A 21,893-nucleotide genomic window follows, 5' to 3' on the forward strand; every position below is an offset into this window, starting at 1 on the left:
TCCTCTCCCCGGTTGTTCTCATCTCCTCGGGGGTGAAGAACAACACAATCCGTGAACTTTAAGAGTGATATCACTGTTTCATACTCACAGATATGAGTTAGAAATTGCTCACTGGCAAAGTTTCACACTTCAGTTTTTAGCAGGAAAGAGACTTTCAGAACAGGGTGTTGTTGTAGCCTAAAGGTTTTGTTTGTTGTAATTATGGGACGAGTGATGCAGGAGGTGCAGCAGGTAATACTGGTGTTTAGTTAGACCTTAAAATCACAGTAAAGAGCTTTCATACAGGTAGAAACTTGTGTACTGTCCAAAATGTTTCTGCTAAAGTTCAAAAATAGGAAAAATAGAAGGATAACTCCAATAACTCTCGTCCCTGTCAATAGAGTGATGATAAAACAAGACAAAGTACAAACAAGCCAAAGTGGAAAAGAAAGAAAAGAGGTGGGTTGTAAGACCTTTAGTGAGTTGAACCTTCTCAAAGAATTTCTCAGAGCTGCCTGATCTGATGAAAACTCAACATCCTGAGAAACATTTCTTTTTCAAGAGCGTTTCTGGCCCAAAACAGGCAGCAACAGCGATGAGTTTCAGGCATGAAACAACATAAAACAAAATCAAATTTAAACCTGCAGTAACTTGTTTCCAGTATAAACAAGCGGTGAACACAACGCTGACACATCATCACCTTTAAAGTTGATATGTTGAACTGTTGCACCTTGTTATTGTTTTGTGGTCGTGTTAAAACAGCTATAATCAGCTATCAGTGTGTAATGTGTTGGTCGTGGTTGGTCCTTGGCTTTACGGAGCTTTATAGTGAGTTTCAGCTCATTGTTTAGCTGTCTGGCAGCAACTTTACCGTTCTGGTTCACTCTCAGCGCTCTCATAGCGTCGTTTTTGGCTGCAGCAGGCAGCTGTTTTCAGAGAAAAAGCTCTAAAAAGCCGCTGTACACTACCTGCTCAACACCAAATGGCAAACAGACACAGTTAGCTGTAGACTAGCTGGTGAACATAGTGGAGCATTTAGCAGCTAAAGAGCCAGATATTTCCCTCAGGAGTTGGTAGAGAGCAAAAACAGAGCTAAAAGAGAGTGAATATTGGACTTAGATTCACCAGGTGGACAGAAACACGACTCCAAATGAATGATAATGTTGCTCTATGATTAATTTTCTGTCAATTAACCAACAGTTTAACTGACTAATCATGTCAGCTCTCCTCTGTACACATAATTTACTGACTTAAAAAAGGTGGATTTAGTGTGAAGTTACTCTTTAAGGCAAGTAGGGATGCAACTAACAATCGATCATCTACCGTGGCCTCTAAGGACAAAACACATACAAAATCAAATGCACGAACATTAAGGAAATATGATCCAAATCCAAAAAATGCTGCAAATTATAAATAACATAGAAAAGTGAAAACATAAACATTAAGAAAAATCCACTCCAAAAAAAAAAAAAGAAACAGCAAATCCAATCAACAGTCTGAAAAAGAGTGATTATAAATCCTCCCATCATATAACCTGGAACCAGAGAACGTTTGGCCTTTTTTTCTTGACTTAAATTATTGCATGTTCATTTCCAATAAAATTCTGCGGAGTGAAGTGAAATTCAATTAGGGATGCACCGATCTGATACTGATATCGGATATTGGGTCCGAAACTGATTCAAATAGCTGGATCAGGTATCGGTGACGATGGGGCCGATCTCAGCTGGTCTATTATCTAGAAAGGAAGAACCGGGTTGCTGCTGTTGTTCCAGCATTGTGAAGCACAACCCTTAATAGACAGTACAACGTGCACACTAACTTATAACACTATCTGAAGTTGTTTTGGACGCTATCTTTAGTAAATATCAGCTGTCCTGAGAAGCTCGTGTAGCTTTAATAAGACCGGCTATCGTAGCTAATCTTGCTCAGAGAAAACCAGTCGCGTATGGCCTAAAATGTAACGACAGAACACCTCCGCTAATTAAATTCAATGCAACATATAACTTAACAAAATCCCCGACTATGTACTTTATAACCACAGTGGTTACGTCAAAGCAAACGACTAATAAAAGTCGAGTTGCCGTTTGATTATTTAAAAACGGCGAGCAGTTAGCATTAGCTCTGCTCCTCAGGCTCACTTCAGGCGCTTTCGCTGTCACTCCGGCAACGCTGAGTAAAAAATATAAGATCTCGACGTTACTGTCAGTTGCCGTAGAAAGTTGGATTTGTTTAGGTTTCCGTATTTCTGAAGGAGAACCTGCTGCAGTTGGTCAACACCACCGCTCGGTAGGTTCACTTCGCTAAATCCAGAAAATCTTATATTGTTTGCATTTTTGGTTTATTTTAAACAGATTAGCAGCGACACACACGCACACTGTTCAGTGAGTGTATCCTTACAAGCTGTCCTCTTTTCAAAACAGTAATGTTGTGTGTGTGTGTGTGTGTGTGTGTGTGTGTGCATTGCGTGCAGTAATGTTAAATGTTAGCCGATGCATAGAAAATCATTCTAGACTGATTGGATTGCAGTTCAAGAACAATGCTGTCGAATCATTGCAGCTATATGTTAGCAACCTGCATCAGCTGTACAGTTGCTGTCTTGAACACACCCCATTGCTCCTGCAAATGAATGACTCGAATCACTCACTCATGAATTTATGATAATATTATATAATTTTAAACAAATACACATATTTATTTGTTACATTTTGTTTGACAAAGTTAGGAAAGCAGAGTCAAGTCTGATGTTGCCTCACACATAAGAAAAAAAAGATCCCAGTCTCTTCCACACAGTGAGGCATACAGCTTATTAATTAGGCACTGGTATCGGATTGGTGCTTGGTATTGGCCGATACCCAGGTATTGGTATCGGGACTGAAAAAGTCAGATCAGTGCATCCTTAAACTAAATATGCCATTATCCTGTAATCACCACCTGTGGCCGCTGTTCAGCAACAGTTAGTTATCTTTGTTTCTAATCGCAGCATTTTGGCCTGATAATGACCTGCAGATGCTCTTTTTTTGTGTGTGTATTTTCCAGATTGATCCACGACTACCTGAGCGTAGCGCCCTTCGCAGACTACCTCGACAGCATGTACTACAACAGGTTCCTTCAGTGGAAATGGCTGGAGAGGTAACGTTTGATACCATTTCTCTAACTTTCTCTTTGCTTTTTTTTTTTTTTGTTGTTCTTTCTGCAGCCTTTTTATCTCTATTATGTACATCAGCGTATTGTCTTTGCACACAAACACACAAACACACACACACACCACTTAAAAGCTCACTCAGGCTCATTTAGAGGCTCAAACTCCACCTCAGCACCAGTAACAGCATGCTCAGAGAGTTGCCTCATTCCTTCCTCTCCCCGGTTGTTCTCATCTCCTCGGGGGTGAAGAACAACACAATCCGTGAACTTTAAGAGTGATATCACTGTTTCATACTCACAGATATGAGTTAGAAATGGCTCACTGGCAAAGTTTCACACTTCAGTTTTTAGCAGGAAAGAGACTTTCAGAACAGGGTGTTGTTGTAGCCTAAAGGTTTTGTTTATTGTAATTATGGGACAAGTGATGCAAGAGGTGCAGCAGGTAATACTGGTGTTTAATCAGACTTTATAATCACAGCAAAGAGCTTTCATACAGGTAGAAACTTGTGTACTGTCCAAAATGTTTCTGCTAAAGTTCAAAAATAGGAAAAATAGAAGCATAACTCCAATAACCCTGTCAGTAGAGTGATGATAAAAACAAGACAAAGTACAAAAAACAAAGTGGAAAGAAAAGAAAAAAGGACAACAGTAGAGAGAGAAAGAAAAGAGGTGGGTGGTATGACCTTTAGTGAGTTGATTTTTAGCATTTAGCAGCTACAGAGCCAGATATTTCCCTCAGGAGTTGGTAGAGAGCAAAAACAGAGCTAAAAGAGAGTGAATATTGGACTTAGATTCACCAGGTGGACAGAAACACGACTCCAAATGAATGATAATGTTGCTCCGTAACTGCTGGATGTGGAAATAAGCAACTGTTTGCTAACAAGTTCAACATATCAGCTTAAAAACTGATAATATGTCATCAACCAATCTCAATTATTTAACTAATATAAATATAGTGATTGCATGTCAGATAGTCTGCTTTTCAGTTAATGGCACAATGCAAAATATGTTAAAAGTTAACTGGATGTAACATTTCTATAAGTAGCAAAGTAGCTAAAATTGTAAAAAAAAAAAAAAAAAAAAAAAAAGCCTGTTATAATTTTCTAGAGTCCAAGGTGACGTCTTCAAACGTCTTGTTTCATCTGACCAACAGTCCAAAATCCAAAGATATTCACTTTTTTTTTTATTATGTATGACACACAAATGTTTCAAATCATCACATTTTAGAAGCCTCAACCAGCAAATTCCTGGTATTTCTGCTTTTTATTGCAAAACGTGTCTAGCATTGTGTCGGTGCTGTAAGCAAAAAATCCAAACACTGAACCATAAATCAAAAACCTACGGCACAGATATCTTCAGCGGATTCCTGTTAAGTCCTTACGTCAAGCATAAACCCGACTTGACTCTAAAAATATGTTGCCAGACAACATGAGACGTAACTGGGTGGAACTGCCGCAGCTGAAAAGTTGATCCAGTTCCAGTAGATACAGGAATTAACAATCTCAGGTTCCCACAGGTTTTTCTGGGAAACTGGAGCAGACTCTGGTGAAAATTCCTGGGAAATACCAGATATCAGTTCCCTGGTATTCAACTCTAGTCACACTGTTGTCTGATGTAAGTTTTAATTTGTCGGTGGAGATTTGAACCTATAAGCAGAATAATAGTTGTTATGAGTTCTTTCAGGTTTGTTTACAGACAGAGAAAGTTTCATTCGTCTTCCCCGACTCCACATTTCAGACCTCAGTGATGCTGTAAACATACTGGACAACTTTAGAGTGTTTAGGTTTGATTGTTAAGCTCTCAGCTGATACAACGCACATATGGGATCCCTGTTTAGTGACATAAAGATAAAAAGATCCCAGACTGAATCCACAAGGTGATGACAGAAAAGATGCAGCGACGGAAAAAGAGAGAAAGATTTAGAGAAGCAGAAAGACTCAAAGAGACAGAAGATACGTCTGGATGCTTTTTCCTTACAGTGTTTGTTTCTTTTCCTCATTTAAAGCAGAATGAATCCTGTCGTGTGCTGCTTATCATCAGCTTTCCAGAAACTGTAGTAGGTTGATGACCTTGAATGTGTCAGTATCTTAAAGTGGAGTTTTCATGAACTGCAGGGTCACTGAATTCTCTCCATGACGGAGGAGAATTTCTAAGGAAATTACTATGAACTGAAATCCATTTGCAGCTGCAATAATAAAAACAAAGAGATTAAAGGTGGAAACAAAATTAGTCAACTAGAGAATGTTTTTCTGACAGCTTATCAGTTAAGATTTCAAAAATTACACCTCTGATGGGTTATATGTTTACATTTTGAGAGAGAGGAGGCTTGTGGCAACATTTTAAAGGTATGACGTGCGCTTGGAGAGGTGAAACTGTGGGAGTGATCCTCACTCTGCTTGATCACATGACACACTGATGAGGTCTGAAAACTGCTGTTAAAATACTCACTCTGGAAGTGAAGTATAATTCTATACTTCTCTTATTGTATTGCAGAATCTCATGTTTGGAGCCAAACCAACAATGACGTGTAGTATTGTGCACGTATTCAAAGCCTGATATATCTTACTGTTGTCGAAAACGAATAAAAACACGTCTTTATGAAGAGTTTGGTCTCGTTAGTTTGTTTAGAAACGGCTCCAAAGACTAATAACAGCGATCAGTCTGTGGAGAGCAGTTCTAAGGAAGATGAGACAATAAAACTGTCACCAGGAAGGACAAGTTCACTAGTGCAGGTGTTCATTACCAGCTCTGTATGCGGTCCTCATAAATCCATCCACTCATGACCGACTGTAGATAAAATATTACTGTATAGTGGGTCTTACCGTGGAAGGTGAGGGACAGTCTTTGAGCGAGTTATCTCAGGAAACAGCAAGTGAAACTGTGAAAAAACAAAACACTCACTGGCTTCCTCTTGCATAAATGTTCTCTGTGTTCTGTAGCATTGCAAACTACACAGCGGCCTCGTCTCAACAAACCTTTCCCCTAATAAGCAGATGTATGCATGACAACAAATAAAATTGCAACTCTAAAAAGTGTCAATGCATTGACTTCACACTTGTTTTGTTTTTAAAGGGGACATATTCCACACATTTCCAGGTCTATATTTTAAACATATTAAACTTAAAATTTGCCTTTACTTTTGGAGAAACTGTAACAGCAGGTTTTGGTGATTTGCAGGTGAACCTATTAAACTTGGCTGAATACTCTATATTTATATTCTGGGGCTCTACTTGAATATCTTTGCATGATTTCCAGTTAAAAACTCCTTATTTATCTTCTACTGGTCCGTCATGCAGCCCCACGGTTCAGCCTCTGTCTGAAACAGGCCGTTTTAGCTCCTGTCTCTTTAAGGCCCTGCCCCCTGGTGACCCCACTCTGTTCTGATTGGTCAGCTTCAGGAAGCTTCCTCTGGCTCTGGAGGCTACATAAACAAACTATAGTAGCAGGATTTCACTTCTTTATCCCAAAATACTGTACATCCTACGTATTATCATGCTGAAAGTGGACCTTCACGTGAATTACAGGGTTTGTTATAAATGACTTCTAACGTTTCTCTCTGTGTCCAACAGGCAACCTGTGACGAAAAATACATTCCGACAGTACCGAGTTTTAGGGAAAGGAGGTTTTGGTGAGGTGAGTACATTCAGTTTTTTGTTGTTGTTGGTTTTTTTTTTTACTTTATTTTATTGCATCAACTCAACACGATATGGAACAACTCACAATATAAAGGAGATTATCTTGCTGAAAAGTATAAATAGATAATAAAATAAATTAGATGAACTGAAGAAAGAAACAAAATTCAGAGGCACTTCGATTTTATTTTGGAAGATTTGCAATTATTTCCCTTAAATTATCATCAGTCCCGCAAGAGAAGAGTAAAGTCACCAAACAAGACGCAACTCTTAAAACATGCAGTGGATTCAGACACTTTGTGCACTCTTTATTGTGCCGTAGATTTACTTTTAAATGGGTACAATTGTCATTTTTGCCCTTCAATCTACACTCAATAACAGATAATGGTAAAACTGAAATCTCTTATTTACAAAAGTATTCAGATCCTTTGCTGTGACACTCCAGGTTGTGGTCAGATGCATCCTGTTAACATTATGTTCCAGTAACTTTTAACTGTTTGCTACTCAGGATAAAAACTAAACAGTGCTGTTACTTCACTAACTAATACCTGGACGTTTCACTCTCTGTGTAGCTTTCTTGGAGTTTTTATTTCACACATAGCAAAGTAAAAAGGCCAGCTTGTACAGGACTTCTGCATTTACTTGTATTTACTCTCAAAAATTACTTCCATTTATTCTGGTTCACAGAGGTAAACACAGTTTCACTGAGGTCAAAAGGAAACGCTTCACTGACTTCAAAGGCTGAAACTGTGCAGAGAGCTGCAGTGTTTCTAAGTAAATCTTTTCTTTGGCTTCTGAAAAGCAGGACTTGATCATACAGCAGTGTCTAAACCCCGTTACACGCCACTGAATGGTGTCTCTGTGCTACTTATCTATGTGATCAGAAGAGTCTTTTGATTCCAGACTGATCTGATGCCGATAGCTGATTAAATAGACTAGCAGTGGGTCATGAGATAATGAGGGAAACCATAACACACTATCCCATGAAAAATATATATATATTCTAAGCTTGTTGCTGCATGCTATCAGTGATGGATTTTGTTTCAGAGTGACTGACTCAAACCATGTTTATACTGCAGATTAAATGGCTCAACTTGAACTAGAATCTCATCTTTCTAAAGACAGAAGTTCAAAGTTCACCGCCGTCAGTATCCAATTATCTGCCAAATGACGCAAACTGTCCTTACTTGAGAGGAAAAAAGGGCAGATTTTTAGCCTTTAACAGTGCAAACGGACCAACGTTTCCATCAGTCTTTAGTTTAACTGTATATCCTCATTTTTTAGCAGGACATCTCCAAGATAACGTCCGCCATCTTGTTAACGAGTTAAAAGTGGAAGCTGATATTGATGAAAGCCAAAAGTTCAGTTAAGATGGCGTCCAACGTTTTCAAAAAACAAAAAGTTGCAAAAAAAATTGTTCTAGACAAAAAGATTCATAGAAAATATGCAGGTATATTTTAAAACATTATATAAAAGGGGGCTACAGCATAATACAACAAGATACAGGATATACATACAACTAAACCTCATGGGGAATATTTACTAAACTTGTTGCAAATCACCGTCTGGGGCACAAAATTTTGCACTGCTGCAATTTTTTTATTTAACAAAGTATTTACTAAAACTAACTTTACATTAAGCTAAATTTTTAAAAATGCTTTTTTCAAGCAAAAACGACATGTGTCCACAGCAGCAGCTTCAGCTCATTTCTGCAAATATCTCCGTCCACATTAAAACGTCAAAACGGGTAATTCTCCTCCCACCGGGCGTGTGCGGAGGAAAGACGAGCACGTCAGCCACAGAAAAGCGAAGAAGAAACGGTTTACTATTACCATTTCTGCAGCGGCTTCCTGATGTTTTGTTTATTGCGAGCAGATTACAACAGTTTCAGAGAGAGAAAGTTGGTAGATAGCTACGTTTCTTCTTCTTCCTCTTCCAGTGAAACGCCGCGCTACTGCCACCATCATGTGTTGTCAGCGTTTCTACAAAGCTCAGTTTTCCACGTATACACACTGCAACACTAAGCCAACGTTTTCAGATTTACACAAGTTTGCCTGAACGCAGTAATTTATGCCACAGATGTGGAACGAAGGACTAAAAGTCACATCAGTGTGGAGGATTTTGTCCTTAAATCATGTGCGAGTCTCCCTTTTTGATGTGCTGAGGAGCCGCTGTCCCGTTTCTTACCATAGAATTAGGTCATTTACAATCCCCGTCTTGTTTTAGCTCCCAATGCTCTCAGAAATGTGAAGTCACAAGATGATTGGTGATAAAATAGTCTCTGTTTTTATTCAGAGAGTGTATTGTTTTATTAATCCGTCTGTTTGTACGTATGAATGGATATGAAATTCTTTAATCATGTGAACAATGCTCGCTGACATCATGATTTACTTCATTTATTGGCACAAAGACATAATGCTTTAGATGAAGAAACAATTGTCCTGCTGAGATTTAAAAAAAAAAACACACATCACCACAACATATAGAAGTAAACAGAATAAATACATGTTTGTCTTTCCTGTACCTGCCAGGTGTGTGCGTGTCAGGTACGGGCCACAGGGAAGATGTACGCCTGCAAGAAGCTGGAGAAGAAGAGGATAAAGAAGAGGAAAGGAGAGTCCATGGCGCTCAATGAGAAACAGATCCTGGAGAAAGTCAACAGCAGATTTGTAGTAAGCATCTTATTTACAGTTTGTCTGCTGTCGGACGAGGGGAGGACGTTTCTCATCGTTTGTTAACATTAAAACAACAAAAAAAACCCAAAAAGTTCCAGGTAGATGATGCAAATTGGACCCATGACGAATTAAAAAACGAGGCGGCGGCATTTGAAATGCAGTATTAACACACGAGGAAACAACAACAACAGAGTTTTTTTGTTTGTTTTTTATACTGTTGCATGTAAGGCTGCAATGATTAATTGATTCTCTGGTTTTGTTTAGTCCTCTATGACAGTAAACTGAATATCTTTGCTTTGTGGACATTTTAGTTTGCATTTTTGGGAAACAGAGATCAACATTTTTCCTAATTTTCTGGCATTTTATAAACTAAACGACTGACGGTTAATCAAGAAAATAGTAAGTAAGTAAACTTTATTTATAAAGCGCCTTTCAAAACCAGAGGTACAAGGTGCATTACAGTGCAAATAAAAACGAGAGAAAAATAAAATAGAATAACAAATAAAAATTAATAAAAAGTGTAACAACACATAACATCAATAAAAACAATAAAAGCATAATAACTACACAGAAGTCAGATATAACAATAAAACAGTGAGAGCAATACAGAGAGTAATCAGATATTAAGCAATAAAGTGCCGAAACAGGTGAGTTTTTAAGAGCTTTTTAAAACTGTTGACTGCATTTCGTCACAGATCAGCAGACCTCAGTGATCTCACCGGGGTCAGGGGACACAGTAATTCAGATATATAGATTGGGGCCAGTCCATGTAGTGCATTATAGGTAATTAAAAGAATTCTAAAAATCAATTCTACAAGCGATTGGAAGCAAATGTAGGTTGGTCAACACTTATTAGTGTATTAGTGTATTAGTTAACAGTCTGGCTGCCGCATTCTTGACCAACTGGAGGTGAGAAGAACGACTCATCAATCAGTAATGAAAATTGTTGCATGACTCATGACTCGTGATGTTTTGAGTTATACATAATGATGAATAATGAATGACTGAAAAGGAGGAAATAAAGGACTGAAAACTAATAAATCATCTGCTGAGTTAGATGGTTTTTATGTCTCCGTAGCCAGTAACAGCTGATGCTGGAGGCATTACGTCTTCAGGTTGTACGTCTGTCCCATTCTCCTGAACGCAACTCAGGAACGCCATGAGGGAATTTCTTCAAATTTAGCACAAACGACCACTTGGACTCAAGGATGAACTGATTAGAATTTGATGGTCAAACACATTAATTAACTTCTTTTAAATCTCTTCTTAAAACTTTTCTCTTTGTAAAAAGCTTTTGGAAATGTTTGATATATGCGTTTTATTTTCTTTTTATAAAGCACTTTGTAACATTAAGAAAAGTGCTATATAAATAAAGTTTATTATTATTATTATTATTATTATAAAGGACACAGGTCAAGGTCACTTTGACCTTACAAAACGTGTTTTTGGCCAAGAGTTCATACGCTAATTATGACAAAGTTTCACACAAATGTCTAATAGGATAAAATGATGAAGTGATGACATTTTATATCCAAAAGGTCAAAGGTCAACTTCACCGTGACATCATAATGTTCTGGCCATTATTCAACGCCATAACTGAGGAACAGCAGGGGAGATTGTGACCATATTTCACATTAAGTCGGATTCTGAACTGGTGACACTAATCTTGGGTTCCCACCTTGAAACTGTGGTGACTGTTTAGATCTTCTACGCTGCCTGGTTGAAGATGTGTGTGTGTGTGTAACATCCACGTTTTAGTATTTGTAGCTTCTTTGCAGCAACATCCATATCTGAGGCATCGTCTACCGTCATGGCTACAACTCTGTGCTCTCTCAGAATCAGCTTTATCGGCCAAACATGTGATCAAATACAAGGAAAATACACTTTGTTAACATGAAACTATCAGAAAATAACATTTTATTTCTCTCATTCACTCGCTTTGTTTTCTCTACCGCCGCTCCCTCTCTTCATTCACTCACTCGTGCTTGCTCTCTTTCTTTTTCTCTCACTATTTTTTAAAAAGAAATCATGAAGCAGAAACAAAGACTAATTTCAATTTTAACCTTAAGAAATGTCCTCCCCTGGTTCTGATATTGATACTAGAGTACTTCCTTGTTTTATGAATGAAGCTGTGCACACGTTGAAGCAGCTGTGATGTCTGTGAGATGGTTTCAAACGGGAACTTTTTTAGCACCTTCAGAAACTAAATTCAATTCCTTCAGTGGAAGTGCAGGTTTCGTCCTTGAGCTCCTCGAAATGTTCTTGCAGTGGAAACACTTTGCTGTCGACTTCCTGACTTGTTTTTAAAACAAAGCCAGAGAAAAACAGAAGCGACCTGACCTTTATTTCCTGATAGTTTCATGGCCGACTTGTTTGAACAATAGAGAGAGAAAAAGAGAAGAGAGAGTGCAAACGAACTGAAAGCACGAGCAAACGAAGGACTGAATGAAAGAGAGAGAGAGTAATGGTAGAGAGAACTATTTATCTCATTATAAAGATTGTTTCATGGCGGTTATGTTCTAAATCAGAAATAAATAACCATCAAACACTCTGCAGATTGTTTTCGATCCTTTTAATTCCTCTGTATTTCTCCTTTTCATTCATTCATTACATCTATAACTCAAACACCAGAGTCATCAACAGTAAAGAACACCATAAAGACTGTTGTTGTCGTCGTTTCCTCATATGTTAATACTCATTCTTTATACACGTCATCAGTCCAACTTGCATCATAATCTACATGCTTCTTCAGATGCAGTGGAAACACAAACGGGGACTTTTAGTTCCTGTTTTAGTTCCTCTGGTTCCAAAATTCCTGGAACGTTGTTGCCTCCATCCACCTGTTTTTATGCAGATATTTTGGTTTTTACGTAATGAAAAAGGTTAAAAGGAAATGACAGCAATTTCTAGAAAATAAAAATGTCAGATTAATGATGATATTGCAGGAACAACTTCAACTTCTCCTTTTGTTTATTTTCCTGAAGTGCAGTTGCGCAATCTTCTACGAACAAGCAGAAAAAAACCTAAAAAAAAAAAGACAGAAACATTACATAAGTTGATAAAAGTGACACACATAACATTTACATATCTTTAGAGACATGCTTTAGGACAGAACATACATGCATGTGTATCATGTGTACTATAAGCCCTTTGAGGATTTAATCTTTCTGTTAATGCAGCAGTGATACATGACGTGCACCTGCTGACCTCAAACCAGCGGTCCGCAACACGCCCACCAATTATTCCGTCAGCATTACGTAACAGTTTCGGCATCCTGCGCCGAAACCTGCAGGCTGATGTTTGTTTATGGAAACAGATGTGAGTCAAACGGAGCGCTATCGATTAGTCAATCGCTAGAAAATTAATCAGCAACTACTCTGATAATAGAACAATCGTTTTGGTGATTTTGTTTAGCAGAAATGCCAAATATTTGCTTCTTAAATTTGAGGCTTTTGAAGCTTTTCTGCATCATAAATAAATCATAAAATCTTTTATAAACAAAATGATTAATCTATTAATCAAGATAATAATCAGCAGATTCATTGGTAATTTTTTACTTTTCCTATTGATAACAAATCCTACAAAAAAAACCCCAAAGCTATAGGAAATAGTGTATTTGTTGTGGATTATTTTTGGTCTTTTTATGGGAATTGTTGACAATAAGAGAAATGTAGATTATCACCAGATTTATTCCTTAACATTAACATTTTACAAGATGTGATTGTTCCTTTCAGGTGGCTTTTCTTTCCTCCAAAAACAGCCAATCACAGCATTTATGAAGCGAAATGTTGTTTTTTTTTTATATTTCCCTCTGATCTTTCTCTCTTTGTGCGTCAGTCGGACGTGATGTCTGCGACATTAACAACTGCAGTGATTAAAAGACAACAAAGAGGTTTGTTCGGACTCCGGTTTGGTTTGACTCTCTGCCAGATGATCTTCGTTCAGCTTATTTGATTTGGACTCTGGTCAGCTGGCTCGTCGGGGCTCCCAGGCCTGACGAATCCCTCAGGGCTTAACATGGCTTCAATGTCAAAACACACAACTTTATTTAAGAGATCTTAATTTCTTTAAGTTTTGGCAGCAGGTTGTGTTTTTAGTTGTGGGGACGTGCAGGCAACAGCATCAATAAAATCTCAGAAAACAGTTGTAAATGTCCATCATAAGATCCCAGAAACACATAATACATAAAGATTCAATTCACAGAAATATAAAACAGAGAAAAAGGAGCAAATCCTCATATTTGGGAGGCTGGAACCAGACAGTGATTAACATTTTTTTCTTGATAAATGACATTATTGTTGTGAAATATTGACCTGCAGTTTACATCATTAACACATGCCGCTCCTCCTCTGTACGCAGGTGAGTTTAGCGTACGCCTACGAGACGAAGGACGCTCTCTGCCTTGTGTTGACCCTCATGAACGGAGGAGACCTGAAGTTTCATATCTATCACATGGGCGAGGCGGGTTTCGACGAGAAGAGAGCCGTCTTCTACTCTGCAGAGATCTGCTGCGGTCTGGAGGATCTGCACCGAGAACGCATCGTCTACAGGTGAGAGGACGCTCGAACCTCACAGACAGACATGTTCCTCTTCTTTCTCTCGCTCACCGTCACTCTCGTTCTTCGTCACACAGGGACCTGAAACCAGAAAACATCCTGCTGGACGACCACGGTGAGTAGTTTAAAGGGAATGTCCCAACTTTTCCATGAAAGGCAGTTTTACTACTAGTTCCTGCAAAGTCCACAATTCTGCTTCTGTGCAAAAATTTAGGAAGTTTATCTGAAGCTTATATGAGGCTTCAGCCATCTGAGTTTGTCAAATCAAGTGGATATCTTCCAAAGATACAATATTTTAGCATAAAATCCCCTCTTCGTGTTTCCCTGGTTCACTGCAGTGAAAGGTAGTAACACATTTAAAGACAGAAATAATGAATAATAATAATGTTTTTTAATTGACATATTTGATGATAATTGTATTATTTAGTAAAAGTGCAGACTTTATTGTACCGCTTAAATGCAAAATTACTTAAAGCTACTATAATAGATTTTTTTCAAAATACCACAATCTGATCTGTCAGTGTGTAATGTGTTGGTCGTGGCTCATAGTGATGAGCCTACAGAGAATTATCAGAGACTCTGCAGCTCCTCTGGGCTTTACGGAGCTTTAAAGTGATTTTCAGCTTATTGTTTAGCTGTTCAGCTGCAACTTTACTGTTCTGGTTCACTCTCAGCGCTCTCATAGTGTTGTTTTGGCAGCTGTTTTCAGAGAAAAAGCTCTAAAAAGCCACTGTACACTACCTGCTCAGCACCAAATAGCAAACAGACACAGTTAGCTGTAGACTAGCTGGTGAACATAGTGGAACATTTAGCAGCTAAAGAGCCAGATATTTCCCTCAGGAGTTGGTAGAGAGCAAAAACAGAAGCTAAAAGAGAGTGAATATTGGACTTACATTCACCAGGTGGACAGAAACACGACTCATAATGAATGATAATGTTGCTCCGTAACTGCTGGATGTGGAAATAATCAACTGTTTGCTAACAAGTTCAACATATCAGCTTAAAAGCTGATCATGTGTCATATGTGTATGTTGTGTTCACTACTTGTTCCTGCTGAAAACAAGTGGACAAAAACATCAGTTAATGCAGGTTTAATTAAGTTGCAATTTGTAGAACGTAGAACCTTATTAATTGTTATTTATTCATTGTTTACATTATAATAAGTCACTTGTCAATAATTGTCAGACGCATGTATAGTTTTTTAGTCTTCTATGATAGAAAACTGAATATCTTTGGGTTTCGACTGTTGGTCAGACAAAACAAGACATCTGAAGACGTTACTTTAGGCGTCTTTCACAATCTTTCTGATATTTTATAGATCAAAAGATTCATTGATTAATCAAGAAAGTAATCCTTTCTTGCAGCCCAACATAAGGTTTTCAAGGTCCAAGGGTCAAATTGACAGCAAACAATAAACAGTAATATAAAACAAACAGTAAAAAAAACTGTAAACAGTAACAAAATGGCCAAATAACACACTGAACAGTCAAGTATAGTTGTAGCAGCAGATAAATGTTCCAGATAAATATTACATTCTTTACATATTATAATTATGTAGGATGGAAGACTGTAAAGCTTTTCTTCTGGATTTAATACAGAGCTTTGAGATGCTTCTGGCTGTAAAAGAGTCAGGAGTTTGTTTTTGAGATGTTTTTTCTGCTGTGAGCCACCAGAGAGCGCTCTGACTCCAGCTGAACCCAAAAGCTTTCTGCAGAGGAAAATCACCTCTGGCAGCAGGGTGCTGAAGAGTTTTAATAACACACAATAATGAAACCTCATTAAAAAGTGATTAAAATCCCAGAAACATGCAAGGAAGCAATTACTGTTTTGAGCTGATGTGAAGACCAGCCGGTAAAGCCACTTGTTTAGTGAAGATACAGTTGAACAGAACATAGTTTGGCTGGAAATAATAAAAAATATAATCTACAGATTTTTTTTACCTTTAAAACTCTCAGTGCCATAACTTTTCTATAAATCCAAGCAGACAACAACAAGTTTCTCAGGAGAGGTCGTCATCCTCTGTGGTCATGAAGTCGCCTCCACGCAAAAATGTCTTTTCTATTTTTAAGCAGCTGAAAACCCATCAGCCCGTTCAGACAGGCGTTTGGGTAGTATGTGGTATTTTATATTTTAATTTGTCTATTTTGTCCGCTCTCCTTGTATATTTTATCTGGTGTCTTTGTTTTTATTTGTTTTGATTGTATTTGATTTTGTTTTCTGGTGTCTGTGAAAGGTGCTGTATAAATATACTTTGCTTGCTTTTTGTTCCTTCACTGTGATCTTCAGTTTTTTATCTTTCCTGCTTTGTTTCATTTGTTTCATTTGTTTCATTTCTCTCTTCTCTTTTTTTTTTTATTGACTAAAGAGAATATGAAAATATCTCCTCGTTTAAAACAAATCTGCTGAAAATACAGATAAATGGTTGTGATAAGAACCAGAACTGATAAGTAGAATTAGACTTGAAAACTTTAAGATCCCCTCCAGACATGTATTAAGACATATAAAAATAATCTGCTTGGAACATTGATGTGTGTCTGATATGGTTTAATTGCCTCTTTAAAACCCTTAAAATGGCATCTACTCACTAAAAACCCAGAATCTATGAATATATAAAAATATTGTTCATTTCAAAAGTTTAACTATTTCACAGAAGATGTCTCCTCCTCCACTGTAAAGTTCCTTCTCAGTGTTTGTGCGCTGAAGGCTTCAAGTTTTCACTCAACACGTGTGTAAGTTGAATACCGGACCGGGATTGGCTCCAAACTAGTTGTGATGTCACAAATCGTGGTTGTAGGTACAAACCTTATACTCAGATTTTCAGTGAGCTCAGAGCAACTTTCCTCATCGAACATCCAATTAAAGGAACAATAAGAGAGAAAAAAACAACACATTTTTGAGTGGAAGTGGACTTTATTGACAGCCGACCTTACTGGTTAGATGCTGATAGTGAAAAAATGTGAAAGATTCTTTGCTTTTTCTTACATCTTAGAGACATTTTTTGTATGTGTTTGCGTCCTTAGGCCACATCAGGATATCAGATCTGGGTTTAGCAGTTCATGTACCGGAAGGACAGACCATCAAGGGCCGTGTGGGAACGGTAGGATACATGGGTAAGTGACCTCTGACCTTTATCAACAACAGTTAACTCTCAGCTGCGGTGGGAGTTTGATCTTTCATTTGGATAAGTGGGAGAAACATCACGCTTCAACATTGCTTTGAAGGTTTTAGATTCTGTTTTTAAAATCATCCTCAGCTCAAAAACACTCACCCGTCTCCTCTCCTCTCCTCTCCTCCAGCTCCGGAGGTGGTGAAAAACGAGCGCTACACCTTCAGCCCCGACTGGTGGGCGCTGGGCTGCTTGCTTTATGAGATGATCGAGGGTCAGTCGCCCTTCCAGCAGAGGAAGAAGAAGATCAAGAGGGAGGAAGTGGAGCAGCTGGTGAAGGAGGTGAAGGAGGAATATTCCAGCGTGTTCTCCGAGGACGCCAAGGCCCTCTGTAAAATGGTGAGTGGATATACGAGCTGTTTTTTTACTCTTTTTTTTTTGTCCTGACAAGTACATTTGTCTCGCACTTGTTTTGCTCTGTAGCTCCCATCTGCTCAAACTGCGTATTTTAACATATTCCAATGATTTATCTCAGTGTTTAAAGGGACTTACTGTATAAAAATGTTGGCTGGCTGTGGACGCACCCTCAGCAAGGAAACATGCAGAGCGTTCTCCTCTAGTTCAGTTTTGGAGGTTGAAGCAACAAGCAACCCCCCTTTTTGTGTTATATAAATGCACCTGAACACCTGCTTTTTCTTCTTTCTTGTGTCTTCTGCATCTCCTGTTGTTTTTAACGATTTTTAACCCCCCAGCTGCTGGCCAAAGATCCTGCAGAGAGGCTGGGCTGTCAGGGAGGTGGAGCCTCAGAGGTCAAAGCCCATCCCATCTTCCGCTCCATCAACTTCAAACGCCTGGAGGCCGGCATGCTGGAGGCGCCTTTCATCCCTGATGTAAGTCCACATGATATGATCTCAGACATCAAGTTCACAAAAACTGATCTCAGGAAACTTTGTACTGCAGAAAAACTGGAAACTTGGTGAGAAAATAACACAGAAAAAAAGCAGAAACATAAATCTTAATCAACTACAGATTTTTTTATCAGCGATGACAAGACTGATATCAGTTTCATCTCTGTGTACTGAGACATGTCCAGGATGTCATTGTCCAAGCTTAGCACAAAGACTGGAAACAGAAATAGAAATTGCTAGCCTAGCTCCATCAAAAGAGAAGAAAATACACCTTCCAAAAACTCTGAAGCTGTTTTATTTACATGTTTTATCTTGTTTATTTAACGTGTAGAAGTAGAGAACGAGACACTGTGGTTTAAAAATAAGTTAACTTATGTATTGAGGCTTTGAGCCTATTTTACAGCAAACATTTTGACTTGTCATCAAAGTACAGGTGTAACTTATAGCATCAATGGTAGCACAGGTGTAGATAATAACATTAGCGTTAGCACAGGTGTAGATAATAACATTAGCGTTAGCACAGGTGTAGATAATAACATCAATGATAGCACAGGTGTAGCTAATAACATCAATGATAGCACAGGTGTAGCTAATAACATTAGCGTTAGCACAGGTGTAGATAATAACATCAATGATAGCACAGGTGTAGCTAATAACATTAATGCTAGCACAGGTGTAGATAATAACATGAATACTAGCACAGGTGTAGCTAATAACATTAATGCTAGCACAGGTGTAGCTAATAACATCAATGATAGCACAGGTGTAGCTAATAACATCAGAGCTAGCACAGGTGTAGCTAATAACATTAGCGTTAGCACAGGTGTAGATAATAACATGAATACTAGCACAGGTGTAGCTAATAACAATAATGCTAGCACAGGTGTAGCTAATAACATCAATGCTAGCACAGGTGTAGCTAATAACATCAGAGCTAGCACAGGTGTAGCTAATAACATTAGCGTTAGCACAGGTGTAGATAATAACATGAATACTAGCACAGGTGTAGCTAATAACATCAATGATAGCACAGGTGTAGCTAATAACATCAATGATAGCACAGGTGTAGCTAATAACATCAGAGCTAGCACAGGTGTAGCTAATAACATTAATGCTAGCACAGGTGTAGCTAATAACATTAATGATACATCTGAATCCAAATCTTCTCATCTCTATTCCAGCGAAAAAGCAAACAAAATGTCAGAGTGCTTCACAGGAAGAGGAAATAATTAATCAGATTAATAATAATGTTACTGAGGTTCATTATGTGGAACATGCATAATTAACCTGCACAGTCTCAGTCTAGGAAGGATTCCCCTCAGTGTAACTACGTAGCTGCAGAGGAAGTTTAAATCTGTATCTATACAAATAGAAGTTTTGTTTGAGGGGGTTTTCCTCAGAGACACTCTTGTTGTAAAGTCTCTTCTTCGAGTGTTTGCTAAGCAGCAGAAACATAAACATGCTGAAATCGTGGTTTGTGTGTTTGTGTGTTGCAGCCGCAGGCCATCTACTGTAAAGACGTGCTGGACATCGAGCAGTTCTCCACAGTGAAAGGAGTAGAGCTGGAGCCGAAAGACGAGTCTTTCTACAGCAAAGTGTCCACAGGCAGCGTCTCCATTCCCTGGCAGAACGAGGTGAGAAACACGGATTCATGAACACATGAACACATACTGTATACATGTAAGAATAAACTGTTGGAGCTGCAACGATCCTCAACTCTTTTGATAATCGACTTATCGTTTTAGTTTTTTTTTTTTTTTTTTTTAAGCAGAAAATACCAAATATTTTCAGGTTGCAGCTCCTCAAATTTGAGGATTTTAAGCTTTTTCTGTCATAGTAAACTGACAGTTTACTGACAGTAAACAATGAAATCCTTGAATTTTTATCATAATAATCTTTATTTAAAACCCCAGTTACAAATATGTCACATATTGAAGCAAATTAAAGTATAAAATCATTATATTTAAGACAAATAAAACCAATTCTAGTGTAAGATAAGCAAGAGAAAATGTAAAAGAAATAAAAACTGAAATAAAGTACAGTTCACAGAAAATAAAAGCTTTTGAAATTGACTTTTGATCAGACAAAACAAGACATTTGAAGACGTCACAGTGGGCTCTTTTTCTGATGTCTTATAGACAAAACTGTAATCAATTAATTGATAATGAAAATAAGTTGCATTAGTTGCAGCTCGAGTCGCTTCTGCTCACTTTGAAATCCATTAAGACCAAAGACACCAACCAGCAGACATTATTCAGATAAAAAGTGTGTTTACAGCCTATAAACCATTTAAAGTCCAATTAAAATCACATTTTAATCCTTTTTGCGATCAAAATTTATCTTTTTAAAATGTATTAATACTTTTTTTTTTCTACATCATGCAAATATTTCACTCTCGCACAGAAGCAGACATTAACTTTTTAAATCACTTCTCAAACAAAAATGGCCTTAATTTAATTCAATTCTGCACAGTTTTATTTCCAACATGTCTGAATCTGTTTTATTACTACTGTTGTTTTTATTTTTGATTTAATCTTAAATTAGGGATATTTTATTCAGTTTTATTTTATTTTAATTGTCTTATTTTACTGCCTAATTGTAATACTTAAATGTTTTAACTATGTAAATCACTTTGTAATGTTGTTTTGAGAAGTGCTGTATAAATAAAGTTTATTATTATTATTGTTATTTGGAGATTGAAGTCTCTTTCTGTGTGACTGAAGTTTGGTCTTTTCTCCTGCAGATGATCGAGACGGAGTGTTTCACCGAGCTGAATGTTTTCTACCAGGACGGGACGGTTCCTCCTGACCTGGACTGGAGAGGACAACCGTCTCCTCCCCCCAAACAGGGACTCCTGCAGCGGCTGTTCGGCAGACAGGTTGGTGGAGTCAGTCTCACCCTCATCTTCACAAACATTATCATCCTGTTACTGTGCTACATCTGTAATTAGGGCCTGAGCCCCAAAAGGGCGAAGACCCTATTGTATTTCGTGTGTTTGTTTGTTTCTTTCTTCTTTATTATTCCACCACTTCAACCCTTAATTTGACCCCAAAATGCCAAAATGTGCTCTATAGCGTCACCTATGTATCTAATATGGCTCCATTCCCGTAGGAATGTCGTAGATAGCTCAAACCAAAACTCAGTTATTCGTCTCATCAAGACCTACAAATCATATGCTGACACCCCTGACCTAAATCCAACAGGAAGTCCGCAATATGCCCATCAAAGTATGACTTTGCACCAATTTTGGACCTCCTCCTAGGGTGTTAATGGTATCGGCCTCAAACTTTAATATATGACTTATCACAATGTGCTGAACAAAAGTTATTAAAAACTTTGTAATAACTCGAACGGTTTGGATATTATAAGCCCTGAAAGTTGCAGTGCCACATCGCACTTTACAATGTAAACCAATGGGGAGGCAATCTCTGGGTATGGACTTTGTACCAAACTGAGGCGTCTGACGTCTAAACTATAAGTCTGACCACTTTCAAACCTGTATCAATGGATTCGCGACAAAAATTCCTAACAAAATGTGATTTTTAATGTGAGATTTGGCCAAAGTCATGGGATTTATGAAGATATTTCCACTAGAAGAGTACTCTGAAATCCTTCTCTCCAGCTGAGAGGGAGAGGGAGGGAAGAAAGTGGGGGGATGGGCGTCACGGTTAAATGCAGCTCATTTTTGAAGGATACATCAGAAAGGCCTATATACATACAGTACATTATATACAAACTTTGTATGGAGTTTGGTATTATTATCATTTATTTTACAATAATTATGAGTCTTATATGTATAATTCAGTAGTGGGGATGACCTATAAGGAAAAAATGGAGTGAGAGTGAAAGTACAGTGATAAAGTGCTGCAGAGGTGCGAAGGCCCGTTCAACGCTGC

General features: G+C 38.0%; 1 protein-coding gene across 2 annotated transcripts in view; it reads left to right on the forward strand.

Moving 5' to 3' along the window:
• Positions 1 to 21,893, forward strand: part of grk6 (G protein-coupled receptor kinase 6) — an 81,479-nt gene that overhangs the window by 50,069 nt on the left and 9,517 nt on the right. For both annotated transcript variants that reach the window (XR_010931209.1, XM_067608891.1), the window contains exons 6-15: positions 3,016 to 3,108; positions 6,690 to 6,753; positions 9,284 to 9,424; positions 13,787 to 13,977; positions 14,061 to 14,098; positions 17,004 to 17,093; positions 17,280 to 17,488; positions 17,842 to 17,979; positions 19,494 to 19,631; positions 20,741 to 20,875. Coding sequence is in view for 1 of the 2 variants with exons in the window: in XM_067608891.1 (XP_067464992.1) it covers positions 3,016 to 3,108; positions 6,690 to 6,753; positions 9,284 to 9,424; positions 13,787 to 13,977; positions 14,061 to 14,098; positions 17,004 to 17,093; positions 17,280 to 17,488; positions 17,842 to 17,979; positions 19,494 to 19,631; positions 20,741 to 20,875 (1,237 nt within the window). In the remaining variant the exon portion in view is untranslated. The remainder of the gene's footprint in view (positions 1 to 3,015; positions 3,109 to 6,689; positions 6,754 to 9,283; positions 9,425 to 13,786; positions 13,978 to 14,060; positions 14,099 to 17,003; positions 17,094 to 17,279; positions 17,489 to 17,841; positions 17,980 to 19,493; positions 19,632 to 20,740; positions 20,876 to 21,893) is intronic.

Source organism: Thunnus thynnus, chromosome 13 (assembly GCF_963924715.1).
Source record: "Thunnus thynnus chromosome 13, fThuThy2.1, whole genome shotgun sequence".
Lineage (NCBI taxonomy): Eukaryota > Metazoa > Chordata > Actinopteri > Scombriformes > Scombridae > Thunnus > Thunnus thynnus.